At 47.7% G+C, this 24,615-nt stretch overlaps 1 protein-coding gene across 2 annotated transcripts in view; it reads left to right on the top strand.

The window, feature by feature from the left end:
• ACVRL1 (activin A receptor like type 1) overlaps positions 1-24,615 on the top strand; it is a 64,311-nt gene that overhangs the window by 28,544 nt on the left and 11,152 nt on the right. For both annotated transcript variants that reach the window (XR_014787397.1, XM_084832317.1), the window contains exons 4-8: positions 2,525-2,742; positions 3,551-3,650; positions 8,358-8,504; positions 11,280-11,555; positions 13,461-13,658. Coding sequence is in view for 1 of the 2 variants with exons in the window: in XM_084832317.1 (XP_084688443.1) it covers positions 2,525-2,742; positions 3,551-3,650; positions 8,358-8,504; positions 11,280-11,555; positions 13,461-13,658 (939 nt within the window). In the remaining variant the exon portion in view is untranslated. The remainder of the gene's footprint in view (positions 1-2,524; positions 2,743-3,550; positions 3,651-8,357; positions 8,505-11,279; positions 11,556-13,460; positions 13,659-24,615) is intronic.

The raw sequence follows: 24,615 nt of genomic DNA, 5'->3' as shown, positions 1-24,615 counted from the left end.
TATTAACATTCAAAGCCCTAAATGGCTTGGGGCCAGGTTAACTGAAGTATCACCTCCTACGATATGTGCCTGCCCGGACCTTAAGTTCATTTTCAGGGGTCTTTCTCTGGGAGCCCCTGCCAAAGGAAGTGAGGCAAGTGGCTACTAGGAAGAGGGACTTTTCTGCCGTGACACCCTGGCTGTGGAATGAGTTCCCTAGAGAGATTCACTGTACTCCTTTCGGCACAGGAAAATAAAATATTTTTTAATTTTCCCAGTATTTTAGCATTTTAGCTTCCTAGTCTTTTAGCTCTGGTGATTTAAAATTGTTGTTTTAAATCTCTGCATTGCTGCTAGGTTTTATTCTGGTTGTACTATTATATTGTGATTTTAAGCTTTCATGTTCTGTATTGTTTTATGCTTTACCTTGTGTTTTTAATTTTTTTTTTGTCAACCACCCAGTGAGCTTCAGATATTGGGTGGTATAGAAATGAAATCAATAAGAATAGAATAGAATAGAATAGAATAGAATAGAATAGAATAGAATAGGTGGGAGCGACAATAAAATGTTGCAGTATGAAGTGCTGCTGTTCAGTGTTCCAACCAGCCATGCCTGCTCCCAGGATACTCCATTCCATTCCACTCCACCCCCGCCCCTGTTTTTCTTTTCCCCCTCTCAACAGACATTTGGCATTCTATGGCCACTGAGCATGCTCACTCCTCACTGGGTTGTCTGGGGGGATTTTTTGCCATCTTGAGTGTTCCCCCCCACCCCCAAACATTTTTTTCTACATTTGCAAACTTTGGGGTTCTTACAAGCATGCTGATACTTCCCTCTGGTTTTGGTTATATAGCCATCATAACTCAATACCAGAGCACTATTAGAGAACAGAACAGAATAGAATAGAATTCAACCATTTGACTAATTATAAAAAAGAGAAAAGTCCAGTAATAGCTGTACCAAATACTATTTACTGTGACAAATTAAAATGCATCCCTTACGTAGCCTACAGCATTATTTTTCCACAAACCCCTTACAGTATTTCATTTCCACACTACTGCAAAAGAACCACAGTGCTGGTAATTATTGTCACCCTCATGCAGGAAGCAAAGCTTGTCCCCATAAGACATGGGTGGATAAATTGTGGCCCTCCAGATGTTGGTGGACTGCAACTCCCATCAGCCCTCACCATTGGCTGCACTGGGAAGGCTGACAGGAGTTACAGTTCAGCACATTGATCTAATCTGCCTTGAGTGACATTTTCTTGCTAGAAAGACAGGGTACAAACCAAATAAATAAACAGCATCTGGGGGGCCACAACTTACCCACCCCCGCCATAAGGCATCCTTGACAGTTCAGGTAGCTTAGTGTTGGCTTTAGTTTGCATACTGGGGCCTCTTTACTTAGATTTTTGTCCCTGGTGAGGATGATAGCCCCTTAGCTAAGTGGAGCGCACCCCACTTGCTGAAGCGCCCACCTTTGTATGGTGGGGGAGGGGGTTCTCGGAGCACCACATCCCCCCTTTCTGGCTCCATCTTGAGAGGAAGATGGGCTCCCTTAACCTACATCTCAACCAACCTCTGAAGGAGCATGAATGGTGTCTCAGATATTTTCTTAAGGCCAGCCAAAACGCATTGGTTTCAGCAGTATGGAAGCTGGGCTCACAATGTCGATTAAGAGCCTGCTGTGATGGCTCTTTAATTACTAAGTTTTTTCTCACCCTAAAAATGCCTGTGGCCCATAATAATGCCACGTTTCACCAATTTGCTGTGGAGGGAAATGAGAGAGAGGGATATTATAAACTTCCTGAGCCTTGGGGTAAAGGGGACTATGGGTAAAATCCAGCGTAAGTCCTACTTAGAGCAGACCCTTTGGAATAAATAGGAAAGTTAGTTATGACTAACTTAGGTCCCATTCACTCCAATAGGTCTACTCTAAGTAAGATTTACATTGGATTTTACCCTATCCATTTACAAAACTTGTACTATTTTTTTTTAAATCAAGTATTTTAATTTAAAAATACAAGACAACAATGATATAAAAACAAAATCATCATTGCCAATTATTTGAAGTGAACAGAACAACATGTAGAGCTGGATCCAACATCCTCGTTGTGTCCACTGAATGGATACCGCTAGAGGAACAGGACATCCATGTGCTTTCCTCCATCTGCAGCTCACTGTATGCCCTCCAAATCTCCAGAGCGTTTCCTCAGATTTGGTGGGCGCACAGGGGGCTGCAAAGAATAGGAGAGGATGCAGAAGTCCTGTTCCACTAGCAGTGTCTGTTCTGCAGGCACAACGAGGAAGTTGGATCTAACCCATGGTTGGCCTATAGCAGGGGTGGGCAGAAGGTAGATCTTCAGATGTTTTGGAGTTCAGCTCCCAGAAGCCTCTGCCATCATGGCCAGTGGTCAGGAATGCTGGGAGTTGAAGTCTGAAATATCTGGGGATCTACTTTCTGCCCACCCCAGGACTATAGGGCTCACCACCATCAGAATGGAAGCAAAAAATAAATGGGTTCAATTCATTTTCTTCTAATCAGATGAAAATCCGCCTAAAGAGGAGGGCCTCTCTCTTAAGAATCTTCTCCTGATGATCCTGGTTCCGCTGTTTGCCCTTTTGCTCCTTGCTATATTGGTGGCGCTCTTGGTTCGGAAGGTGGTCCAGAGCCGGCGGAGACAAATGCAGTTTGGGTCCTGTGAACTGGGGGACATGGATTTCATGCTGAAGTCATCCATAGTTGGTGACAGTACTTTAGAAGTAAGTAGCTGCCGAGAAATAGCACCTCAGCCCCACACCCTGCCTTGAATACAAGAAGCCGCTTGAGCCTCTCTCCTTTCTTTGGCTCCAGGTTCCCAGCAGCCCATATAAAAGTAAGCAGGAAGAGGCTGCTGACTAGCTGGTCAACAGCTTTGGTTTGAGCTCCCTGGTTGGGCCTCAGACATGTCTGCTCTTGTGTTGGCTGCCTTTGCTTTGCTCTGTCTTATTTGAATGCTGCCCAGTCTATTTGCCTCCTCTTCACCCTTGCAACCTGCTTGTTCACCCTCCTCTCGCTCTGGCCCAGACAATACTGGTGGAAGGAGGAGCAGCAGATGCCACAGCCTGTTTGCTCCCTGGCTGTCTGCCTGACAAGCAAGGAAGTTGTAGCAGTGATGAAAGAAGAGGAGCAATAGCTATTGGTAACCATGGGCCGAGAAGGCAGAGTCACTGAGGAAGGGGGTCCATTGAAGATGTCTTACCCAAGGACCCCCAAAAGCCTGGAGCCAGCACTGATTCCACCCTCTGACAGCAGGGCAAAGTCATTTGCTTCTGGTACGCCAGGGCTTTTGTCTGTCTCCCCTTGAGATCCAACTACATTTCCTTTCAAAGCCAGCTTTGGTATCAGCATTTGAGGGTGGTGTTTGATGGGATGGGATGGGATGGCAGATAAGTAGGCTACATCAAAAGGCTTCCCACCATGACAGGGTGCATTAATATGGCTTGGTGGACTGATGTTAGATTTTGGCATTTTTCAAAGTGTGTCTCATTCCTCAAATCTTCATCTCATGTTTCAAACTGTACTATTCAGGACTTGCTGGATGATGACTGCACCACCGGGAGTGGCTCTGGGCTGCCCTTCCTTGTCCAAAGAACTGTGGCTCGGCAGATCACCCTGCTTGAATGTGTCGGTAAGCAAAGAGCAAACAAACCTGTGCATAAATTGTTGCCAATAGAGAAGTGTCTAGCGTGTGGGAAACAGGAACATGAAAGCCAGCTCTCTGATCCAGCTTCAGGCTGTTAAGCCATCCTGTAGCTCAGCATTGCCTGGAATTGCAGGAGCATACATGGAGCTGAGCTGCATGATTGGAAGACTCATGTGACATATCTGTGTCTGGACCACTCAGGCTGCTCTTACGTGCAGGAAATATTTGCATATATGGGAGGATTCAAGCATCTGATTCCCCTCCTGCAGTCTGACATGGTCCAGTGCATCAACAGATACATAAGCCTGCTTGACGTATGACTCAAGCCTGCTTATCATATCACTCAGCTCAAACTCTGAGACACCTCACTGCAGATATCTTCTCTGTCTAGGGTGGGAAACCTCTTTTAGCCCAAGAGCTGAATTTAAGTTTGGCAAAGTTCTTGGGGGCCACTTTCCAGGGGTGGGTGGGGCCAAAGCCAAAGGTGCTAGGGCCAAAACCACAGAATGTATCAAAAATGCCAGCCTATTTTAGCTTAACGCTCTTCCTGCCTGTAACTAAGCTTTAGGAGAGGTATTTCTACCTTTTAGAATGGGGGGAAGAACTGTGCAAAAGAAGGGAAATTACCAAATAATAAGCGGTCCGGGGGTGGGGCCAGGGAAGGAGGCATGGCCATCTGCGGAACCACATAGGGTGAGATTGGGATACCAGGAGGCTGGATTTGGCCCATGGTCATGAGGTTTCCCGCTCCTGTTCTCTATTATGGGCGTAAGCCATCACAAAATGGAGATCAAATCTGCACCCTGACTGATCTGCTCTCACCCTGATACAGGAGCCTTCTCTAGCTCTCTCCACTGAGAAAAGATTTCTTACCTGCAGATTTTAAGAGAGAGATAAATGAATTTCTGCCACTGAATGGTCCACAATCTGCAATTACAATTACTTATCCTTTCTCATTCAAGCACACAAAAGGATAGTGACCATGTTTGAACCTAGAGCATTTCTACATGAGGCATTTAGCCTGCGCTCATCATTTCCTGCTCACGGTTGTTTGCAGTGTCTTTAAACAATGTTGTGTTCCTCCTGTTTTGCTTCTGTGTTTAAGCAGCACTTTTAGTGATTTTTTTTAGTGCAGGGAAAATGGGGTATTATTTCTGATGTTGAAAGAAATAACTGTTTCCACTTGTGTATTTGCGCTATTCTGCTATACCACAGTGCCACCTCGAGGTTATGTATTAGAAAAGCAGGAAAGGAAACGCTCCTCGTTGCAGAGTTGAGGTCTGAGCACTACACGAAACTGAAAGTAGGTGCAGCAGATAAACAGCCTCATGTAGAAAAGACTGTAGAGTAGATCTGTCTCCCAACTCTAGCAACCAGTAGAAACTTAGTCTGATAGATCATAGAATCATAGAATAGTAGAGTTGGAAGGGGCCTACGAGGCCATCGAGTCCAACCCTCTGCTCATTGCAGATAGGAGTACCTAACATTTCTAGAAGAGAATTACTATTCAAGATAATTAAGCGCACAAGTCTTTGGGCAGAACTACACATCATAAGGCAAACACAGGGTTCCCAACTCTGTGATTACCTAGTAATACTTATTGAGGGGTAGGATTGCAGTGAAGAGTTGGCATATAGGAGGAGCTTAACCTGTACCCTTCCCACGGCTTCTCCTCCCACCTCCTCCCTCTTCCCGAAAGCTTTTGCTTTCACACAATGGAAAGAAGCAGTGTTGGTGTTCCAAATACAATGCACACTCACCCATAGTAATCATGCAAACCCTGCTAAGAGGGGTGGCTGATGATGAATAACTGCGAAGACCGGGGTAATTAGAGAGATGATAGATTTAGGAGGATGTACTTAATAAAGAGGGTGTGGGCAAGATGTCCCCTTGGGCTGTAGGCAGACCTCTGCTGCTTCCCCCTAAATGGAGGAAAAAATAATGAAAAAAATGGCATCTGTAGCAAACAAGATACTTTGACCCTTTGGGCACTCCATAGCGCTACAGATACAATTTTAATTTTGAAACAAATATTTATTTCTTTTTTCGGAGCCCATGGGGCAGTGCATCCCACAAGGGAGGGGGTCTGGGGGGCAAAAATGCCCGCTTGCCCCCAGACCTCCTGCAGTTGCCCAGCCCTGCTATGGATAAAGGAATGCTGTAGAAGACTGAAAGATGACAAACAACATCAATTAAGTTTTTATAGATGCTGAGAGTATGAGCTTTTTTTACGTGAGACGTGTATCATGCGCTCAGCATTTCCTGCTTATGGTTGTTTATGAGTTCTTTAGACAACATGGTGATCCTCCAGTTTCACTTGTTTTTTTAAGAGCACTTTCCCGGTTTTTTTTTAGAGTGAGGGAAATGGCGTATTATTTCTGAAAGTGAAAGAAAAGGTATTTTCCTACTTGTGTAATTGCGATATTCCTGTATAGCACAGGCTGTCAGGGTTCCCTTGCTCACAACACACAAAAAGGGAGGCTTCAGTCTCACACCTTTAATTCATTATTCTCAGGTTCATTACAGATGCAAATACTCGAATACTCTCTGGCTACAAAGGAATGCCTCCAGGGGATTCAAATGGGCATAAACGAGAATTGCCCCAAGTTTGAAAAGGCAGCTGTCGGACTAGGCTAACTTAGAGAGGGAGGTTCCGCCCCTCGCCTGCTGCTTCCCTGCATAGCCTATCATGCATTGCTAACCAGTTCGAACGTCTAAGCTCTGCCCCTGATGTTTCCCTCTTAGCTCTGCGTCTCCGCCTGGCATCCCTTAGGTCACAGACCTCAAACTCCTCCTCCTCCTGCTTGCTGTTTCTCACAGAGGGGAGGGGAGGATTCATGCCTGGCCATCTGGGAGCTGGTAACCTGAGAAGCACGCCTACCCATAGCTGAACTGGCCTGTGAAAAAACCTCCCTCAGTTCTGGCTGCTCCTCGTCTGAATCTGAGCTGCTAACTATCTCCCTGCGCTCAGAATCAATCCTGACACAGCCCCACCTAGAGTTTATGTAGCAGAAGGGCTCAGATCTCAATTCTGTGATGAAACTGAAAGTAGATAAAGCGATTAACAACCTTGTGTAGAAAAGCTCTAAATAGTTCCCATCGACAAGCACAATTCTAAGCATGTTCAGACAGAAAAAATCCTACAACTCCCAGCATGCTGGGATGCTGGGACGCTGGGATTTGTAGGACTTTTTTCTGTGTAAATATGCATAGGGTTGCACCCAACAAAGATTATTACAGAAAGTCTTTTTTTTGCTATGCTTCATTGGTAGCATGTGGAACTCTTTGCCTCAAGGAAGTGAGCACATTTGCTACAAGAAAGTGAGCAAGAATTTAGTTAAACCAAAAGAACTGGTATCATTATAGGCCAAATAAATCTTTAAAGGCGAAACAGATTTAATATTTAAAGAATACTCGCAGCAGTTTCTTCATACAGATTGTGTACCCAGCTTTGCAGTCTGCATAACAAACATGTCCACAACTCAATATTGTCCCTCACCTTATGTTTCAGATAGCTACTTTTAAATTATTTTTTAAAGAAAAGCTTATATGTTCATTCACACGTTCAGGGTTTTGTTTGTTTGTTTGTTTGTTTAAATAACCTGCAAACATTTTGAAACATTTGCTACAGTGTTCTGGGAATTGCGGGCCAGATGTTTGTTGGTGACATCACAGCCGCTAGCTCATCAGCACCCTCCACAGTTTTTATCATGTTCAAAGTGACCAAACTGGAAAACCGCATAGCCAGTTTTCAGGACTCATCCTGGGAGAGGAAAATGTAGATGTATACTGGATGCAATAAACGACCTGTCCGTCTTCATCCTCAGTTATGCAGTCATTGGCTCCCCAGGTATCAGATCAGGCTATAAAATCTCTTGCTTCAAGCCTATAGGTAATTAAGGTAATTGGTGTGATCACACCTTGCAGAGGCCTGTTATTCTCTCCATCCTGTGGGAAATCCAGACTCATGGGAAGTGGGAGTGTCTGAACTGTTTGCCACAAGCACCAGTTTTGCATATCACCATAAAGCATGTCAGTTGTGGAGGCATTCATGACGTCCCGGTGCCTCACATTTGCCTTCCACTGCAGAGTCTTTGCTTTTGGTTATTTCTGGTCAGATTCATAGGGGGGCTGATCCAGGATCAGCGCCAGCTCTAGGTATTGGAGGGCCCTTGGGCAAGAGGCCCTCTTCCCTTAGTGACTCTACTACCTTCTCACTGCATTGCCACCAGCTGCTTTTGCTCCGCCTCCTCTCTCTCCTCACTGCTGCCACTTCCTTGCTTGACAGTCCTGGAGCCAGGGAGCAAGCTGGCCATGGCATCTGCTGCTCCCCCTCCTCACCACCACCATTGTCCGGGCCAGAGCGAGAGGCAGGTGAACAAGCAGGTTGCAATGGTGGAGAGGAGGAGCTACTCCAGGGGGCTCTTGTCAGTGGGCTGCTGCTGGGATGTGGGCCCCTGGCAGGTGCCCAGCCATGCCTACCCTTGACACCAGCCCTGTCCAGGGTGACAACTCCTGCATACTCTCTGGCAGATACGAACTCTTCTTCTTAGTAGCCAGCACCTTTGGCATAGCAAGGAAGGATGTGCGCTGATATACCCAAGTGCATGTTTGTGAACCGTGCACCAGCCCAGGGAAGAGAACGTTCATGTAGGTCAGCAGAACCCAGTGTGAAAGTTGTCACCCCAACAGGCAAAGGACGCTACGGGGAGGTGTGGCGTGGTACATGGCACGGGGAGAATGTGGCTGTCAAGATCTTCTCTTCCCGGGATGAGCAGTCATGGTTCCGTGAGACGGAGATCTACAACACGGTGCTGCTGAGGCATGACAACATCTTGGGTGAGCAGAAATGATGCCGTCCTTCCAGAAATAACAAAACAGATGCTTTGGTGCCCTGATAGTCCCAAGTGGCCCAGGATAGGCAAAGTGTTGCTACATATTCTAATACCCTGGTAATTATGTATGTAAGCATGCATGCATTTGCAGTGTTTTTACCCCACTCTTCAGCCCCAAAAGGCTCCCAAACTGGCTTACAAAGATTAATAATGAGACAGTCCCAGCCCTCAGGCTTACAATCTAAAAGACATGGCACAAAAGCAAAAGGGATTGGGAGGGAGGAGGAAAAAGGCAAAACTCGGGCACTACTTCTTAGTTTTAAAGTTCTTATAGGTGTTCTCGTCTGGCAGGGAAGGACGAAACAAGTTCCCTGCCGCTGTTCCTTCTCTGGCCGGTGGATGGAGCTAGGTATCCCCAATGCTGAGATGTTTATCCTGGGAGGCAGGGGGTGCAGCCTCCCAGAGGCCCTTGGTTCTCTGGCCGATGAATGAGGCCAGTGTCTGCAGTCCCAGGGAACTGCCGGCTGAAACTGTTTTTCTCCTGGCAGGGAGGAGTGAAGTGAGCTCCCTATAGCTGCTCTCTCTCTCTGGCTGATGTAAGGAGAGTATATCCTTATGTCCTGGCATTCTAATACCCAGGGTGTATTCTTATACCCTGGGGTAGGTTCCCTGGCTGGCTCTTACACCCACAGCCATCTACTGCATGCCTGTGTTTGGTATCCGAAAGCCAAAAATTTGAGAGAGCTGCGCAAGTCAATCAAAAGAAAGCCAGAGGAGATTTGCATGTATGTATATAAGTTTGTATGTATGTATGTATGTATAATAAGCGCTCTGTAGGCAGATTACAAACTAGTAAAATAATAAAATACAACACAAAATGACAAACTGCACAGAAATAGATAAATATTAAGCCCTATAAGAACAGCCATAAAAATCTAAAAATGAAACTGGTGTTTGCTTGGCGCTGAAAAGATAAAAATGTAGGTGCCAGGCCAGCCTCTTTGGGGAGGACATTCCATAAACAGGGCTCCAGCCCTGAGAAGCCCGCTCTCTTGTGGCCACTCGCCTAGCTTGCTTCAGTGGGCCTCCCAGAGGAGGGCCTGAGGAGATGACCTAAGGATCCGAGAAGGTACATCCAGGAGGAGATTCCTTTAGAGACTCCGCTCCCAAGCCGTTTAGGGCTTTAAAGGTCAACACCAACACTTTGAATTGGACTCGGAAACGGACTGGAAGCCAGCGCAGCTGATGAAGCACTGGCATCACATGGTCATATCGGCTAGTCCCAGCTAGTTGCCTAGCAGCTCTCCTTTGAACTGAAGTTTCACAGCTGTCTTCAAAGGTAGCCTCACATACAGCGGATTGCAGTCATCCCAATGGGAGGTTCCCACAGCATGAATGACTGCCACCAGGCCATCTTTGTTCAGATAGGGTCGCAGCTGGTATATCTGCCTCAGCTGACAAAAGGTGCTCCCTGCGCCTCAGGTGACAATGATAGATCCAAGAGCACCCCCACGTTGCGCAGTTGATCTCCACAGCACGTTGAGCACAGCTCTGCCAGGCAGGCAGGCAAGCCACACACTAAAAGTACCTCCATTTTGTCTGGACCAGAAAACTGTGTCTCTGTGACTCTGGGGATAGCAGCACCGGAGGGAGGGTTTACTCCCCCCTAGAGCCACAGGGCTGAAGCATTTCTCTGTCAAGTGGGGATCAGAGCCCAGGGGCTTAAGGATTTACTATGTGGGGCAGGAGGTGGGGGTGGGAGCCTTTCTGTACACTGTTCTGTACACTGAACCGAAAGCAAGAAGAGCCAAGAACTGTACTAGAGGCGCCCTTCCCAGCAGATCCTGTTCACCTTCTTGTTATGACCATTTAAAATGGGAAAGGCAGAAATGCAAGGAGGGAGGTCAGCCACGCGAGGGAGAGCTTCTACCTTCATGGGATACATCAGTGGAGGCTGGTGGCTCCAGTTTTGGTGGGGCTGTGATTCAGCCAGAAGCAGCCAGAAGTCTAAAGGAGCTATCCAAGGTGCTGACCCCTGACCCCCCCCATGGATTCAGGACTTTGGATAGCTCCTTTAGACTTCTGGCTGCTTCTGACTAAAACCCAGAATGGAATCACAGCCCCACCAAAATCGGAGCCACAAGCCTCCGCTGAGATATGTGCTTTGTATGTGTAAGGAGGACCATCGGAAAGACCTCTGCCTGAGACCTGCACAACCAGTTCCAGTCAGGGTGTTAGTCTGGATATAGACCAGGGGTGCAGAACGTCAAGGCCAGGGGCCAAATCCAGCCCTCTGGGGTTCCCCTGAAAGCCACACACCATTCTCCTGGCCCCACCCGTTTCCCTCAACCATCAATAGTTTGGTGGTTTCTTGGCTTTTGTGCAGTCCCCCTCCCCCCAAATTCGAAAAGGTCGAAAAGCCTCTCCAAAGGCTTAGTGACTGGCAGTAAGAGCTTGAAGCTGAAATATGCTCGTATTTTGGCCCTGTCCCTTTTTGACTTTGGCCCCACCCACCACTGGAATGCAGCCTCCAAGAGCCTCTCCAAAATGGAATTTGGTCCTTGGGCTGAAAGAGGTTTTGCACCCCTGATATAGACCATGGTTCCATCTCTTTATATCAAACAAAAAAGTGGCAAGGGTGTGTATTTATTTATACAAGCAGATTTTTAGCTGTTTTCAGCATATGGACCACATTTTGCATCTCTTTCTGAAACACCCCTCTTATTACACCCCTATGCGTGGCCTGCTCCTGAGCTCTGCTTTCCTTCGCCACACACAGGATTCATTGCCTCTGACATGACATCAAGGAACTCAAGCACACAGCTGTGGCTAATCACCCACTACCATGAGCATGGCTCCCTCTACGACTACCTGCAGTGCACTGCGCTGGATGTGGAGACCTGCCTGCGCTTGGCCACCTCCATCATCTGCGGCCTCCTTCACCTGCACGTGGAGATCTTTGGCACCCAGGGCAAGCCGGCCATTGCTCACCGAGACCTGAAAAGCAGGAACATCCTGGTCAAGAACAACAAGCAGTGCTGCATTGCTGATCTAGGTGAGCAGGGGTCAGATGCTGAGCCAACCCTTCTGGCAAGGCCAGGGTGCTGGTGCCCATCTCTGCTGCAAGAATGAGGGAGTTCCCTGCTCTGGCCCTTGGACCTCCCAAGGCATTAGCCGAACAGATCTGCCACCTCCACTCTGCTATGCCGTAAAGGGCATACGTACACTATAGAGCTTGGGCTTAACTAGATGCAACAACGTTCACACAATGCTGTGAATAATTTTTTTAAAAATGTAAATAGCAGCCATGCCCCACCCACCCCATCCAGATCAGGACCGAGCAGGGGGGATGGGGGGCTTCAGCTCTTTGCTGCCCACTGCAAACCTGGTCCAGGTTAGGCCCCCACACACCTGCCATGTACTTCTTTCTTTTTTTCAGCCACAGAATTTCTGGTGGTGTGAATGGCACCATGTCTAATTTGACCCCTACATCAAGGAGAGAGCAAATGCTCTGCTGGGAGTGTTTATGAGACAATAGCTTCAGATGACTCCTACAAGCAGGCCAGGCCTGCCACATGCTACAGGCCAAGGCAAAATAACACCAGGGTCACTAGCCAGTCCGCCGAGGGTGGGTGTGGGGACCCCAGACTCAAATATGGAAATCAGTTGGATGCTCAGACTGCAAGCCAAACCCATCTGCTTAGAAATGCAAGAATGTTTTAGTATCACTCTTTTTTCTCTAGCTAGTTTTGTGTCAAATAGGAGAGGACAATCTCCTGGACAAACAGGGACCCTGATGCCGCCACCAAATGTGTGAGTCTTACGGTGCTTCGACACAAAAATTTTATGGCACCGCCATCCGACCCCCCCCCCCCATATACACCTTGTTCACAGAAATGTAAGGTGGGGGTGTCCAGACATCATCAGCTTCTACTCATGCCTAGGGATGTACGGACTGTGTTCAGTCCACTCTGTCTGTGTTTCGTGGATTGTCAGGAGCCTTTTGTTCTGTTGTCTGCTCACAGACGGATGCGAAATTTTTTTCGCCATGCAGAAAGGTAGGCAAATAATTCTGTAAGAGGCTCCGTAACAATTTACATAATTCACCTTCGTACATCGTATTTAGCGTATTACCCCTTATTCCATTCAACTTGTCTTCAGCAGAAACTTGCATATTTTCCTACGAGTAAATAAGCATACATTTAGGGAACGGTAAACATCCGAAAGTGCACGGACTCTGCACGGCCTGCGGGGGCCGCTCTGCAGCGGATTCTGCAGGTTGGATTCTTATAAATCTGAGTTCATTTTATACTCATTTTAAGAGTCCATCTCGAATTTCTCCAGCATCCCTACTGATGACCCTTTCGTGTTTTCTTACTGCTTCTTCCATCTTTTCCCTTAATGAAGAAAATCCATTAAGGAGAAAAAGATGGAACAGCTGCAGAGTGCATTCTGGCCGCTAGTGCTAAGAGCTGTCTGGAGCACCCTGACCCGTTTGTCCGTCAGCACTGTAGACAGCCAAGCATGGGGTGAGGGTGTGGTACCTGTGGACCATGTACATTGGATACACATCCAATCTGCCACTCAGAGGCACAAGCACTCTTCTTCACCCAACTCATGCACCAAGCCATGCCCGCTGCCTCAAGCTTCATATCTCGAACACCTTAAGGTCATATCTTGAATACCATGAAAGCCATGCCATCCTCCTAAACCTTCAACATTCCCAATATGCATCTCTGTCTCTCAAGTTATCCCACCCCTTCCCATATTTAGCTCTCTGATGCAGGATGGTGCCGGTGTTCCCATGTCACAGAGAAACTGAGGCATAGAGACATGATGGGCATGTGACAAAATGCTTGGCAGGATTTGGAAACTGACTGTCATCAGGAAAGCACTGAACTCATGGTCACTGTCCCAGATGAGCATTCCTCTAACCATGGGCATGGGTGTTCCCTTTCAGGTCTGGCAGTCATGCATTCCCAGAGCAGTGACTACTTGGACATTGGGAACAACCCACGGGTGGGCACCAAGCGCTACATGGCCCCGGAAGTTTTAGATGAACAGATTCGTATGGACTGCTTTGAATCCTTCAAGCGGACTGACATCTGGGCGTATGGCCTCGTCCTCTGGGAGATCACCCGGAGAACAGTCATTAACGGTAAGGGGAAGGTGAATGGAAAACACACAAAATGCAAATTAAAATGCAGTGGTCTAGGTTGGAAAGGGGAGCACTGCAAAAACATGGCAAGGAGATTTCAACTTTTCACAGACCATGGTAGTCTTTGCTCTGCCTACAGGTGGGGTTCTCCCTCCCCCCCGCACCCCATCGCACCGTTCTTATCACATGTTTGTGCACTGACTTCTGACCTCCTAGGCCACAGCCTGGTCTGTTTTCCGACTGTTCCTCTAAAATGGTTTATTTATTTACATTAAGCATTTTTACCCTGCTCTTAAGCCCCAAAGGCTCCCAAAGTGGCTTACATCATATCGATAACAAACAAGGCAGTCCCTGCCTTATTGGATCAGGCCAAAAGTCCATCAAATCCAGCATTCTGTTTCCAGCAGCCAGATAGTTCTGGGATGTTCACATGCAAGGCACTTGTTTATCCCTAGAATCTGGTACTCTAAGGTACACTGCCTCCAAACTTGGAGGTTGCATTTAGCTATCAAGGATATTAACTGTTCATCACGTTCATGTCACCATCTCGGTTTTGCCACAAGGGCTGGAGGTGGGGTAGGGGGACTATTCGCACAACCATCTGAGGGCCAGTGTCTGCAGGAACGCTTGCCCATGCTGGTTCCCACCCTGTAGCAAGATAGCTATGTGCACTTGCGGCTGCATGCCGGATTCAGCTTTTGGCACAATGTGACAAGCGTTCGAAAAGCAACATCTGCAGCGGTATGCCAAAAGCTAGAACCTGCACACGATGGAGCTAACCACCAGCTCACCACAGACTGGGAGGCAACAGAGACAGGCGTCCAAAGTGCTTCTCCTGCAACCACTGAGTGCTCAAGGGTCATGTGAACAGACCCTAAACATCTTGTCCGTAAGCAGCCTTAGGAGACTTTGTGTTCTCTCTGCAGAGGACCCCTGGCTGCTTTAAACTAGGGGTGGGCAACCTGCAGCCTCCCCATATGTTGTTGGACTCCAGATCCCATCAGCCCCAGCCAGCACGGCCAATGGCCAGGAGGGCCACAGGTTGTTCATCCCCGTTTTAAAGGGACCTTTTTGACATCAGACACAGGAGCTGGGTAAATCTCATGTTTAGGATTAACAACCGCAGCTGCAGGCAGGGAATGGAACGGGGTCCTGGCCAGTACGCCACCACCTCCCTTCCATTTGGCTCCCTGTGCAGAAATAATCACTAATCCGGCCTGTTAATGTGAAAGTTTTTGACTGGTCTAGTTGGATGTTGTTTTTCTTTTTCCCTTTTCCCCCCTTTTCCATGCGAACGATTAGCTGTAAATTCTAAACACTGTAATCTAGTGTCAGCGCCCAGCTCGCTGATTAAAGGGACCATTAGACTCAATCAGCACTTTGCTTGCTCAGCTCTGATTAGGAAACAAGCAGCATCACAGCTCAGTCTGGCAAGGAGCCCCATCCACGGAGCTTCTGGTATCCTCTGGCCAAAGCAGCCGTGAAAGAGCAGGAAAGCAGTTCCTGCCCCTATTCTCAGAAAGGCAGAGGCCTTGGATGGCCGCTTCTGGCTTTATTTTTTTCCTGCTTACCCTCTTAGCATACATTTCGGGAAGAGGCCAGAAAATGTCTGCAGCTATACAGCTTTGTAACATGCAAACCATACTACGCAAGTTTGCAGCGTGGACAGGTTCTGGGTCAGCTGCATGCAGGCAAAGCAGATCTGATGCACTTCGGGACTGCAAGTTGGTAGCTGTGCAGATGCAACCATTCAGAACAACAGTACATCTGTGTGTGCATGCAGTACCTTTTTCAGGGATCAAAAGGTTTGTTCAGTCCATTTTATTCCTGCAGACCACACGGTAAAGGAGAGCTAGTGTGGTGTAGTGCTTAGAGCAGGAGTGGACAACCTGGAACCCTCCAGATGTTTTAGACTACAACTCCAATAAACCCCAACCAGCATGGCCAATGGTCAGGGATTATGGGAGTTGTAATCCAAAATATCTGGAGGGCCACAAGTTGCTCACCTCTGGGCTAGAGGTTTGGACTAGGACCAGGCAGGTATTGGTTCAGATCCCAGCCATGAAGCTCACTGGGCGACCTTGGGCCAGTCATTCTCTCTCAGCCTCAGCTACTTCACAGGGTCGTTGTGAGGATAAAATAAGTGGGGGAGAACCAAGTACTGAGCTCCTCAGAGGAAGGGTAGGGCAAACTGTAATAAGTACTAAACCCATCCCGATCTCCATCCATCAGGGGGAATTGCAGGCTCAACATGGGCACAGTTGCAAAGAACCTGGTGAAGAGGACAGAATTCACCATCCTGTGAATCTTCGTCCTTAGGAAGGACAGGGACCGTCACTGGTCTGATCTGTGAGGTGCTTCCTTGGTTCTGCAGCTCTGGCATGTCGTCTTTCAAGTTCCTTCTTTAGCCCAAGCTTGACACCTTCTGCCTGCTTGGATTCTTCTCAAATCAGTACAGCAGAGAGGGCAACCTGTGGCCCTCCAGATCGTGCCTCATGGCTCACCGTTGGCTATGCTGGCTAGGGCCCATGAGAGTTGCAGTCCAGCAACATCTGGAGGGCCACAAGTTGCCCACCCCTGCGTTAACAGTGATGTCAGCCATGTTTCATTTTGGCCTTTCCCCTAGGTGGACTTTATAGGTTGTATCCAATGTCAGTCTAACATTCATTTTGATGGGTTCACTCTCAGTGGGATTAACATGGGATAAAACCCTGTATTACAGGAAAGGAGTCCTGCATTTATCTAATTCTCATCCCTGCCTGACCCCTGACTGCAGAAATGAGAGACTTCAAAGAAAATGGTCATTAACTAAAAAGCAAAAGAATCTCCTAATCAAGGCACTGATTGGCCAAGCTAATCTTATTTCTCCTTCAGAATAAACACTGCCAATTAATAAGCCTATTATATTCACAGTTAATGACCTTTAATTGGATGCCTGTTAACTGTTAAGTAATGAGCCTCGTGTGGCGCAGAGTGGGAGGCGGCAGTATTGCAACCGAAACTCTCCCCACGACCTGAGTTCGATCCCGGCGGAAGCCGGGTCTTGGGTAGCCGGCTCAGGTCGACTCAGCCTTCCATCCTTCCGAGGTCGGTAAAATGAGTACCCAGCTTGCTGGGGGAAAGGTAGCCACGACTGGGGAAGGTCATGGCAAACAACCCCACTACAGTCTGCCATGAAAACGCCAGCGCAAGCAGGCGTCCCTCTAGGGGTCAGTAATGATCTGGTGCTTGCACAGGAGGAACCTTTCCTTCCTTTCCTAACTGTTAAGTGCCTTGAAGCCTGTGCACGCACGCACACAAGCTTCACTCCCAGTCTCCGACCAATGTGGGATCTTATACAACATGCACAGGAAAAGGGTTGCCCGCCTTGCTTTGGAATGGCCGGATGGCTGTTTTGATGGGGTTGACTAGCCACTGCATTATGGTTCTCTTTGAATTGAAGCAAGACACAGAGGGATACTTCCTCAGGCATCAGGACAATATCATTCAAAAATGCGTCAGGCCCGAACAGGTTATGTCTTCAGTGCTGAAGAAAATGAAGCCACACAATGTGGAACGGATTAACCCGGACCCGCTGCCAGAGGTTCTAGATGAGGAGACATTTTGGCCACCAGGTGGCACCAGAAGCATAAGGTGCTAGGGAGGACAGCAGGGCGGGGAACCTGGTTTCTTTCTTGCCATTGTGTTTGCAACCACTTCAGAGTAACTTGCTGGGACTAGAGACTAGTTCAGGCATTAAGTGTGGGGTGGGGAGGGGACAATGCACACTGTAGCCTCACGGGACCATTGGCCTGGGAGAAACCTCCTGCTGGGTTCTACAACCAAAACCTTCCTAACACGGGCACATGGAGACCTATTATTAAAGCACAGTGATATGACACTTCATATCCATCCTCTGCATAAAGCTCTGACGGTACCACTTCTCAGCTAAATTATATTACACTTAATATTTCACCCTCTTCATAGACACTATCAATCTGTACTGAGTTTGTGCAGTCTTTTCCACAGCTTGTTTGCAAAGTACTTCCATCCCATAATGTCAGTGTCTACCCCTGATGTTGCAGGGTTCACTGATATTAAGTTTCGAGACACAGGAGATGACGTTTGGTGCCCTTTCTTGTGCATGACTCATATCTGTGGGTCCTCCTGGAGGGTTCAGGCGCACTGCCACTGAGAACCCCCAAAATGGCGCACTGTACATTTACCCACAGAAGGTGATAGTGTGCAGCATTTTCTGATGGGGAATTTTAGATGCCCTATTGAATCCATTTCCTGGCACTAATAATTTTCTTCATGTAAAGATATAGTCAAAGATATGCGTGTCTTCAGAGTTCCCTCACGTAAAGGTCAGAGGATATCGTAACCAATGCCTAACAAACTTATCAGTGCAATCATCAGGAGCATTTGCTGTGATCCAAACCCAGATGCCCTGCTGCTTAACATTTCAGATTTGCAGAGATGTTGCTGATAGACTATTCCCAGATGAATCACTAGTAGTGTCAGGTTCATTTAAAATGTGTGCACCCTTGTTCACCTCCTGATCACTGTCAGAGGCAAAACTGTATCAAAATGCTTTTCACGTGATATAGAAGCAGAATTAAGGGCACAAACCTATGCATGGTTAGATGGAAAAATGTCTTGTAGGACTTGTTTCTGTCTAAACATTTGTAGGATTGCGCCCTAAGGTATTGGTGCCATCAGCAGCCACTGTGACAAGTCTCTGTACAGCCAAGTTTAAAGCAGTTTTCACACTGAGAAACCACACTGACGGTAGTATGAACCCTGTCTCCCCTTGCCCTGCAAGCAGTTCCCAAGACAGGTTTTACTCTGGGAGCAGGGGCAAAGGGAGACACTTTGCTGATAAAAACCAGAGAATTCTCATGAAACATCACTGCCACTGTTCACCCTTATTCTGTGAGCGTGCTCATCATTCCCAACTCACCATTGTTTACAGGTTCCTTAGATGACGTCATGACCCTCCATTTTCACTTCTGTGTCTAAAGAGCGCTTTCGGCAAGTTTTTTTAGAGTAGAGAAAATGCAATATTATTCATGATAGTGAAAGAAAACACTTTTTCCACTTGTGTCATTGCTGGAGGATCACAGCCTTCTCTAAAGAACCCACAAACAACCATGTGTAGGGAATGACAAGCACACAATAAATGCCTCGTATAGAAAAGCTCTAGGTACCTGGATCTCAAGACATTTAGGGATTTAATGCTAAGTGCCAGCACTTTGAATTGTGCCTGGAAATGGACCAGCGGCCAGGGAAATTGTTTAACAACTGGCAAGATATGACCCTTAGGGCCAATCTGACTTAATAGCCCAGTGGCTGCGTTTTGAATGAACTGAAGTTTCAAAAAGTTTTCAAAAAAGCCCCATGCAAAACGCACCATCTGTAGTTTAATCTGGAGGTTACCAGAGCATGGATGACCAGAGCTAGGGTCTTTCTGTTCACGAAGAGTCTCCATTGGCACATCTTCCTAAGCTGCAGGATGGTGCAGCACTGTGTTCAACGAGAGGCATATGAGCACTTGCTGGCTCACCAGACAAGCATGTCCAATATGATGGGTTGTGCTATCACTAACAATGCTTTTCTTCAGCCATCTCCTCATTTGCTGCTTGTTCTGATTTCAGCACAGGGGCATTTTTGAACCATTTACTTGCTAGTCTTCCTGTATTTTCCTGCCAACCTCCTCAGCTTAACCTGCATTCACCTTGTGCTGGCTCTGTTATCCCACTCTGAGTAGATTCAATAAGCCAGAAAAACTATGAATGAGATTGATTATGAGGTGCCAAAATACTGCGGTATCCTGCTCATATTGATGAAACTTCTTGACACTCCCAGCATTGCTGCAAGCCGTAGTGCAGGGGTGGGGAACCTCAGGTTCCGGATGCCAACTCTGACTTGCCTGGGGTCCTAATCCAGCCCTACAGAATTCCCCAGATGGCCATGCACCTTTCCACTGGCCCCACCCCCTTTCCCCCAACGACCAATTGTTTGGTGGTTTCCTGGGTTTTGTGCAGTTTTTCCCCATGCTAAAAGGTTGAAAGGCCCCTCCTGTATTTTGGTTCGTGGCAGTAAGAGCTTTAAGCTAAAATATGATGGTATTTCTTGCCCCACCCCTTTTGCCTTTGGCCCCGCCCACCACTGGAATGTGGCCACCAAGAGCTTCTCCCAAACAGAATTTGGACCTCCGGCTGAAAGAGGTTCAGCACCCTTCATGTATTGCTCAGTACTGATGTGCACCACTCTTGAGGGTGCTGAGCTGATAGGAAGCTGCTCTTACTACAAACTGGATTATTTAAAATCCATGAAGCACATTGGCTTCACTGCATTTGTGAATGACCATGTGATCTGTAAGACACTGGGCCACCTTCAGGGGGCTGTCTTCACGGGCGATATAGTGCAAAATTAGAGCAGTCTGAGGTCCTTCACAACAGATGACGTCATCACCAATCCACTGCCAACCAGCTGCTTCCCTCTTGAAAAGCCACATTTTCTGAAATTCCTTTTACTCTGACTTTTTTTTTACTGAAAGCGGCTCCCTGGCAGTTTTACCACAGTGTGCCATGTTCCCCCGCATTAAATCCTGGGCATGCCTCTGTGACCTCATAGTGATGTGGTCAAGGGGGTGGGATGCCCCATTCCTTCTTCCCCCAAAGTAGTTTTTCCCATTGAGAAAATCCCCAGGAGCGTAGCAGCAACCCCTCACATTACCGCAGTAGAGGGGACACTCATTCACCTTAGGTAGCCTGCTTTTAATCTTTAATATATCTCCCCCACCCCGCTTCTGTGCATGTTTACTCAGAAGTAAGAAATAAATCTTGCTCCCCTGCAGTGAAAGGGTTAAACGCTAACTCACCCTAAAGCACTCTTTCTGTTCTCCATTCCTCTCTTAAATCGCTACTGCGATGTTGTACTTCTTTGGTGTTCTGGGTTTACAGGAGCTTCTTATTGAGAGCAGGGAGAAAGAGAAAAGGAGGAAGGGGTGTTGGAAGCAATAGGCAAAACTGCATACAAAGGGGAAAATGGGGTGGGAGCAATAACTCCTCAGCAGATTGCTGGGATGCAGCAAAACTGGGGTTGGGGGGTGCTCTCAGGAGCCTTCAGATGCTGCACTCGAGAACTGGGGATTTTGGTTTCTTCAGGGAAATCTGCACACACAGGGAAAATTAGTTGCTCTCCATTCACAATGTACTAACAGGGAGGAGCCTGGACAGGGGTGGGAAACGAGCCTCTCTCATTGGTTGAGCAGCCCCTGCCAGTTTGATGACATTTAGTTCTACTCCCCCCACCCCACCCAGAAGTAGGCTCCTTTCAAGCGCTGAAAACCAGATTTTCAAGGTACGCTACACTCAACTTACCTTGCTTCGTGTGTCCCTGACAGACCAAAGCTGATTCCATGAAAATCTGGGCAATACTCCAATGCTGTTCTCATTCCATTGTCGTGAAGATTCCCCTCCCCCCCCAGCCCCAGGATATTGTTGCTTCCTAAAATGAGAATGGGACCTTCTTGCCTAAAATGAACGCTCCATATTTGGCGATACTGTGTACCTACTGCCATAGGTAGTAACAGAAAATAACCTCACTTGAACCTTTGCTGTCCTCACATAATTTCTTGTGTCTGAATACTTTAAGCATCATCTCTCAAAGTCATGAAATACAAACAGGAGCAACCGCTCTTCTCAGGGTCTCAAGGCAGCTTCTCAATGACTGCGAAATGCTCTCTCAAATTAAATGCTGATGAAGCAGAACATAAAACCTAGTTGCTGGTTGAAGACACTCAGGAACTTATTACTGTATGAGATTGATCAGTGTCTTGAATAGAATTTGGGTCACACTAACAGCATGCTGTGCAGATTCTTGCAGGATGGGGCGGCACTAAGATAAATTAATCGGTGCACTTTGTCCCCTTGCAGTCTGCTTGTACTGATGACTCTACGTACACCTTTTGCTGTCCATGAGACACAGTTCATATCTTCACTGAGGTTTCCCAAGGACAGGAAACACTTTGAAGTACTTCATTTGAAAGTATATGCTTCTAAAAATAGTTCAACACCTCCTGAAACAAACAACATCCAGATGAAAGTATACACATATACACAACAAGCAGCATTAACAAAACACTTCTTTAAAAAATTGTGCAACTGTATAAACATTTTTTAACATGTTGGCAGATAAAAAGTCATCATTGCTATAAAGTAAAAAATACAGCTGGAATGCTTGCCTTGTTGATAAACATTCCTATTACAACGGCTGGAGGATGTGTGTGTCTTCAGGAAGGTCGTGTATATCTCAAGCAGAGACTGGCATCAAGGGTAGGCATGGTTGGGCACCTGCCGAAGGCCCCCGCTCCAGCAGGGGCCCACTGACAAGAGCCTCCTGGACTTGCTCTGCCATTGCAACCTGCGTGTTCACCTGCCTCTCGCTCTGGCCCAGACAACACTGGTGGTGATGAGGAGGAGCAGCAGCAGATGTAACTGCCCACTCACTCACTGGCTCTCTCTGCCTGTCCAGCAAGCAAGGGGTAGCAATGATGAGAAAGAGGGGGAGGAGCAAGAGCAGCTGGGGACAGTGGCGGAGAGGAGGTAGACTCAGGGCATCTCTACACCAGCCTAAAATCCAGCATTTAAAACGGGGCTTTCTGCTTCCATTTTAAATGCAGGATCACGACGAACTCCCTTTACACGTGCTTTCTTTTCCCCCTCCCCTTTCCCCCTCCTTCTCCCCCTTATCTGAGTCTTCCTTATGTTGCGTTGATCTTGCTCCTCTTCTTGCGGCTTTTTCTTTTATATGGAAGGAACTCAGGTAGAACACAAGCGGGGTAATTTGATATCTCGTTAACTCCAATCCAATTAAAAATTGGAATGAAGGTCATTCAGGGTGCAATCCTATGCAGGTTTAGACAGAAGAAAGTCCTACAGCTATAGCTGGCTGGGGAATGCTGTAGGACTTCCTTCTGTCTAAACGTGCAGAGGATTGCTCCCTTAGTGTGGGAGATGCCCTGGAGGTTCACGACATCATCTAAAGCACGGGTCCCCACCCCCGGGCTGCAGACCGGTACCGGTCCGTTGGCCTGTTAGCAACCGGGCCGCAGGGGTGTGTGAAACCCCCTCACCTTGGGTCTGTGGGGGTCCGCAGGGGTGGGAGGTGATCGGTCTCCCCCCCCCCAGAATCCTCGCTGGCCCCGGCCAGCTCCACTCCACTCAGCCACTGGCAGACTTCCAGCTGTTGGGACGCAAATGGCGTCCACTATGCGAACACCATTTGCGTTCTTCAAGTAATAGGCTACGTAAATCTTTACGTAGCTGATTACTGCAAAGAATAGGGATGCAAATGGCGTCCGCTATGTGGACGCCATATGCGTCCCAGCGGCCAGAAGTCTGCCAGCAGAACACACACACCCCGTGCATGGAAAAATTGTTTTCCACGAGGCCGGTCCCTGGCACCAAAAAGGTTGGGGACCGCTGATCGAAAGGGCCTGCAAACTTCCATGAGTGAGCAATTTCAATAGCAGGATAAAAGCTCCATGTAAAGAAGCCCTTACTGAAGGTGAAGGCCCATTGAGGGTGTCTTGTCCAAGGGCCCCCCAAAACCTGGAGCCGGCACTGATGTCATGTGACCCTGGAGGTAGAGACTATCTATGAACCCCCTGCGGGATTTTTGCCAGCGGGGGCTGGGCTACCATGTGCCTTCCCCACAACAGTGACCTCAAGTGCAGCGTGCTACTTTTCCCCACAGGAGTGAGCAAAAGTCATTCACTTATATGGGAGAAAGTAAAGAAGTTCTCTCAGGGACACCACCGCTGGATTGGCAGCTAAACCTACTCCATGTTGCTGGTGAACCCGTTGTCTTGGATAATGGGCAGGTTAAGCCTCCTTTCAGCTGCATCCCATGTAGTCAGATCTGGCCACGGTGACACATGCCTTAGTTATATCCTGGGTGCTTCCAGACCAGGGCTGACCCAAGATGTTTTGCTGCCTGTGACAAAGAACAAGATGGTGCATCTCCCATTCCATGTACAAAAGCCAACAAAACTGGCAGTTGAATCTTACTTCAAAACTGGGAATAGGGTAGCGTCCTCCAGTGCATCTAAAAGCAGCAGGCTATCTTAGTGGGTTCAAGGCAGGTTGTATGGCACATAGCTGTCTCCTCCAACACCTTGCCGCTACCTACCCTCACATGTAGCCTGAGGTGCCTGCCTCACTCTGCCTAATGGTAGGGCCAGCCCTGTTCCAGGTCGAGGGCTCCTAGCACTACTGCTAAGAATACTTCGTGCAACAATTTCATCTTTTTTTACTTAGCGGATTTTCCACTAAAGAAAAAAGAAGAAGTGGTGGGAAAACATGAGAAGGTTATGAGTGGACACACACACACCCCTTTAAAATTCTCTGAAGTAAGCAGGATGATGGCACTGTAAAAGACAAGAGGTGCTTCCAGAAGAGGCACTTTAAAAGCCTCTTCTGGAAGCACCCCTTGTCTGGACTAGTGTAAAATGCTCTATGTGGGGCTATTCCTTTGGAAAGGTGTTTGGAAACTTTAGCAGGGTCAGAATGCTGTGGCCAGACTGTTAACCCAGGGCCAGTTACAAGGAGCATGTGACCCCATTGTTACAACAGCTGCACTGTCTGCCAGTCCATTTCCAGGCACAATTCAAAATGCTAGTTATCACCTATAAGGTCCTACACAGCTTGGGACCAGGCTGTTTGAAAGACTGCATTTTCCCATATGAGCTGCCCAGGTTTTAAGAACCTCAGAAGAGCCCTTCTCTTTGTCCTGTCACCATGGGAGGCATGCTTGGCAGGAACTGAGCCTTCTCAGTGGCTGCTCCCAGGCTCTGGAACTCTGCCAAGGAAGGCCAGACTAGCTCCATTTCTGTTGTCCTTCCGCTACCAGGCGAAGACATTTGTATTCAGGCTTTGCTGCTGATTTGCTGTTGAAGTAGGTTTTAGTC

This window comes from Heloderma suspectum, chromosome 2, assembly GCF_057233095.1.
Source record: "Heloderma suspectum isolate Gila_16-S chromosome 2, 16-S_ref, whole genome shotgun sequence".
Lineage (NCBI taxonomy): Eukaryota > Metazoa > Chordata > Lepidosauria > Squamata > Helodermatidae > Heloderma > Heloderma suspectum.
The sequence above is the reverse complement of the archived record's forward strand: the minus strand, read 5'-3'. Positions and strand labels throughout refer to the sequence as shown.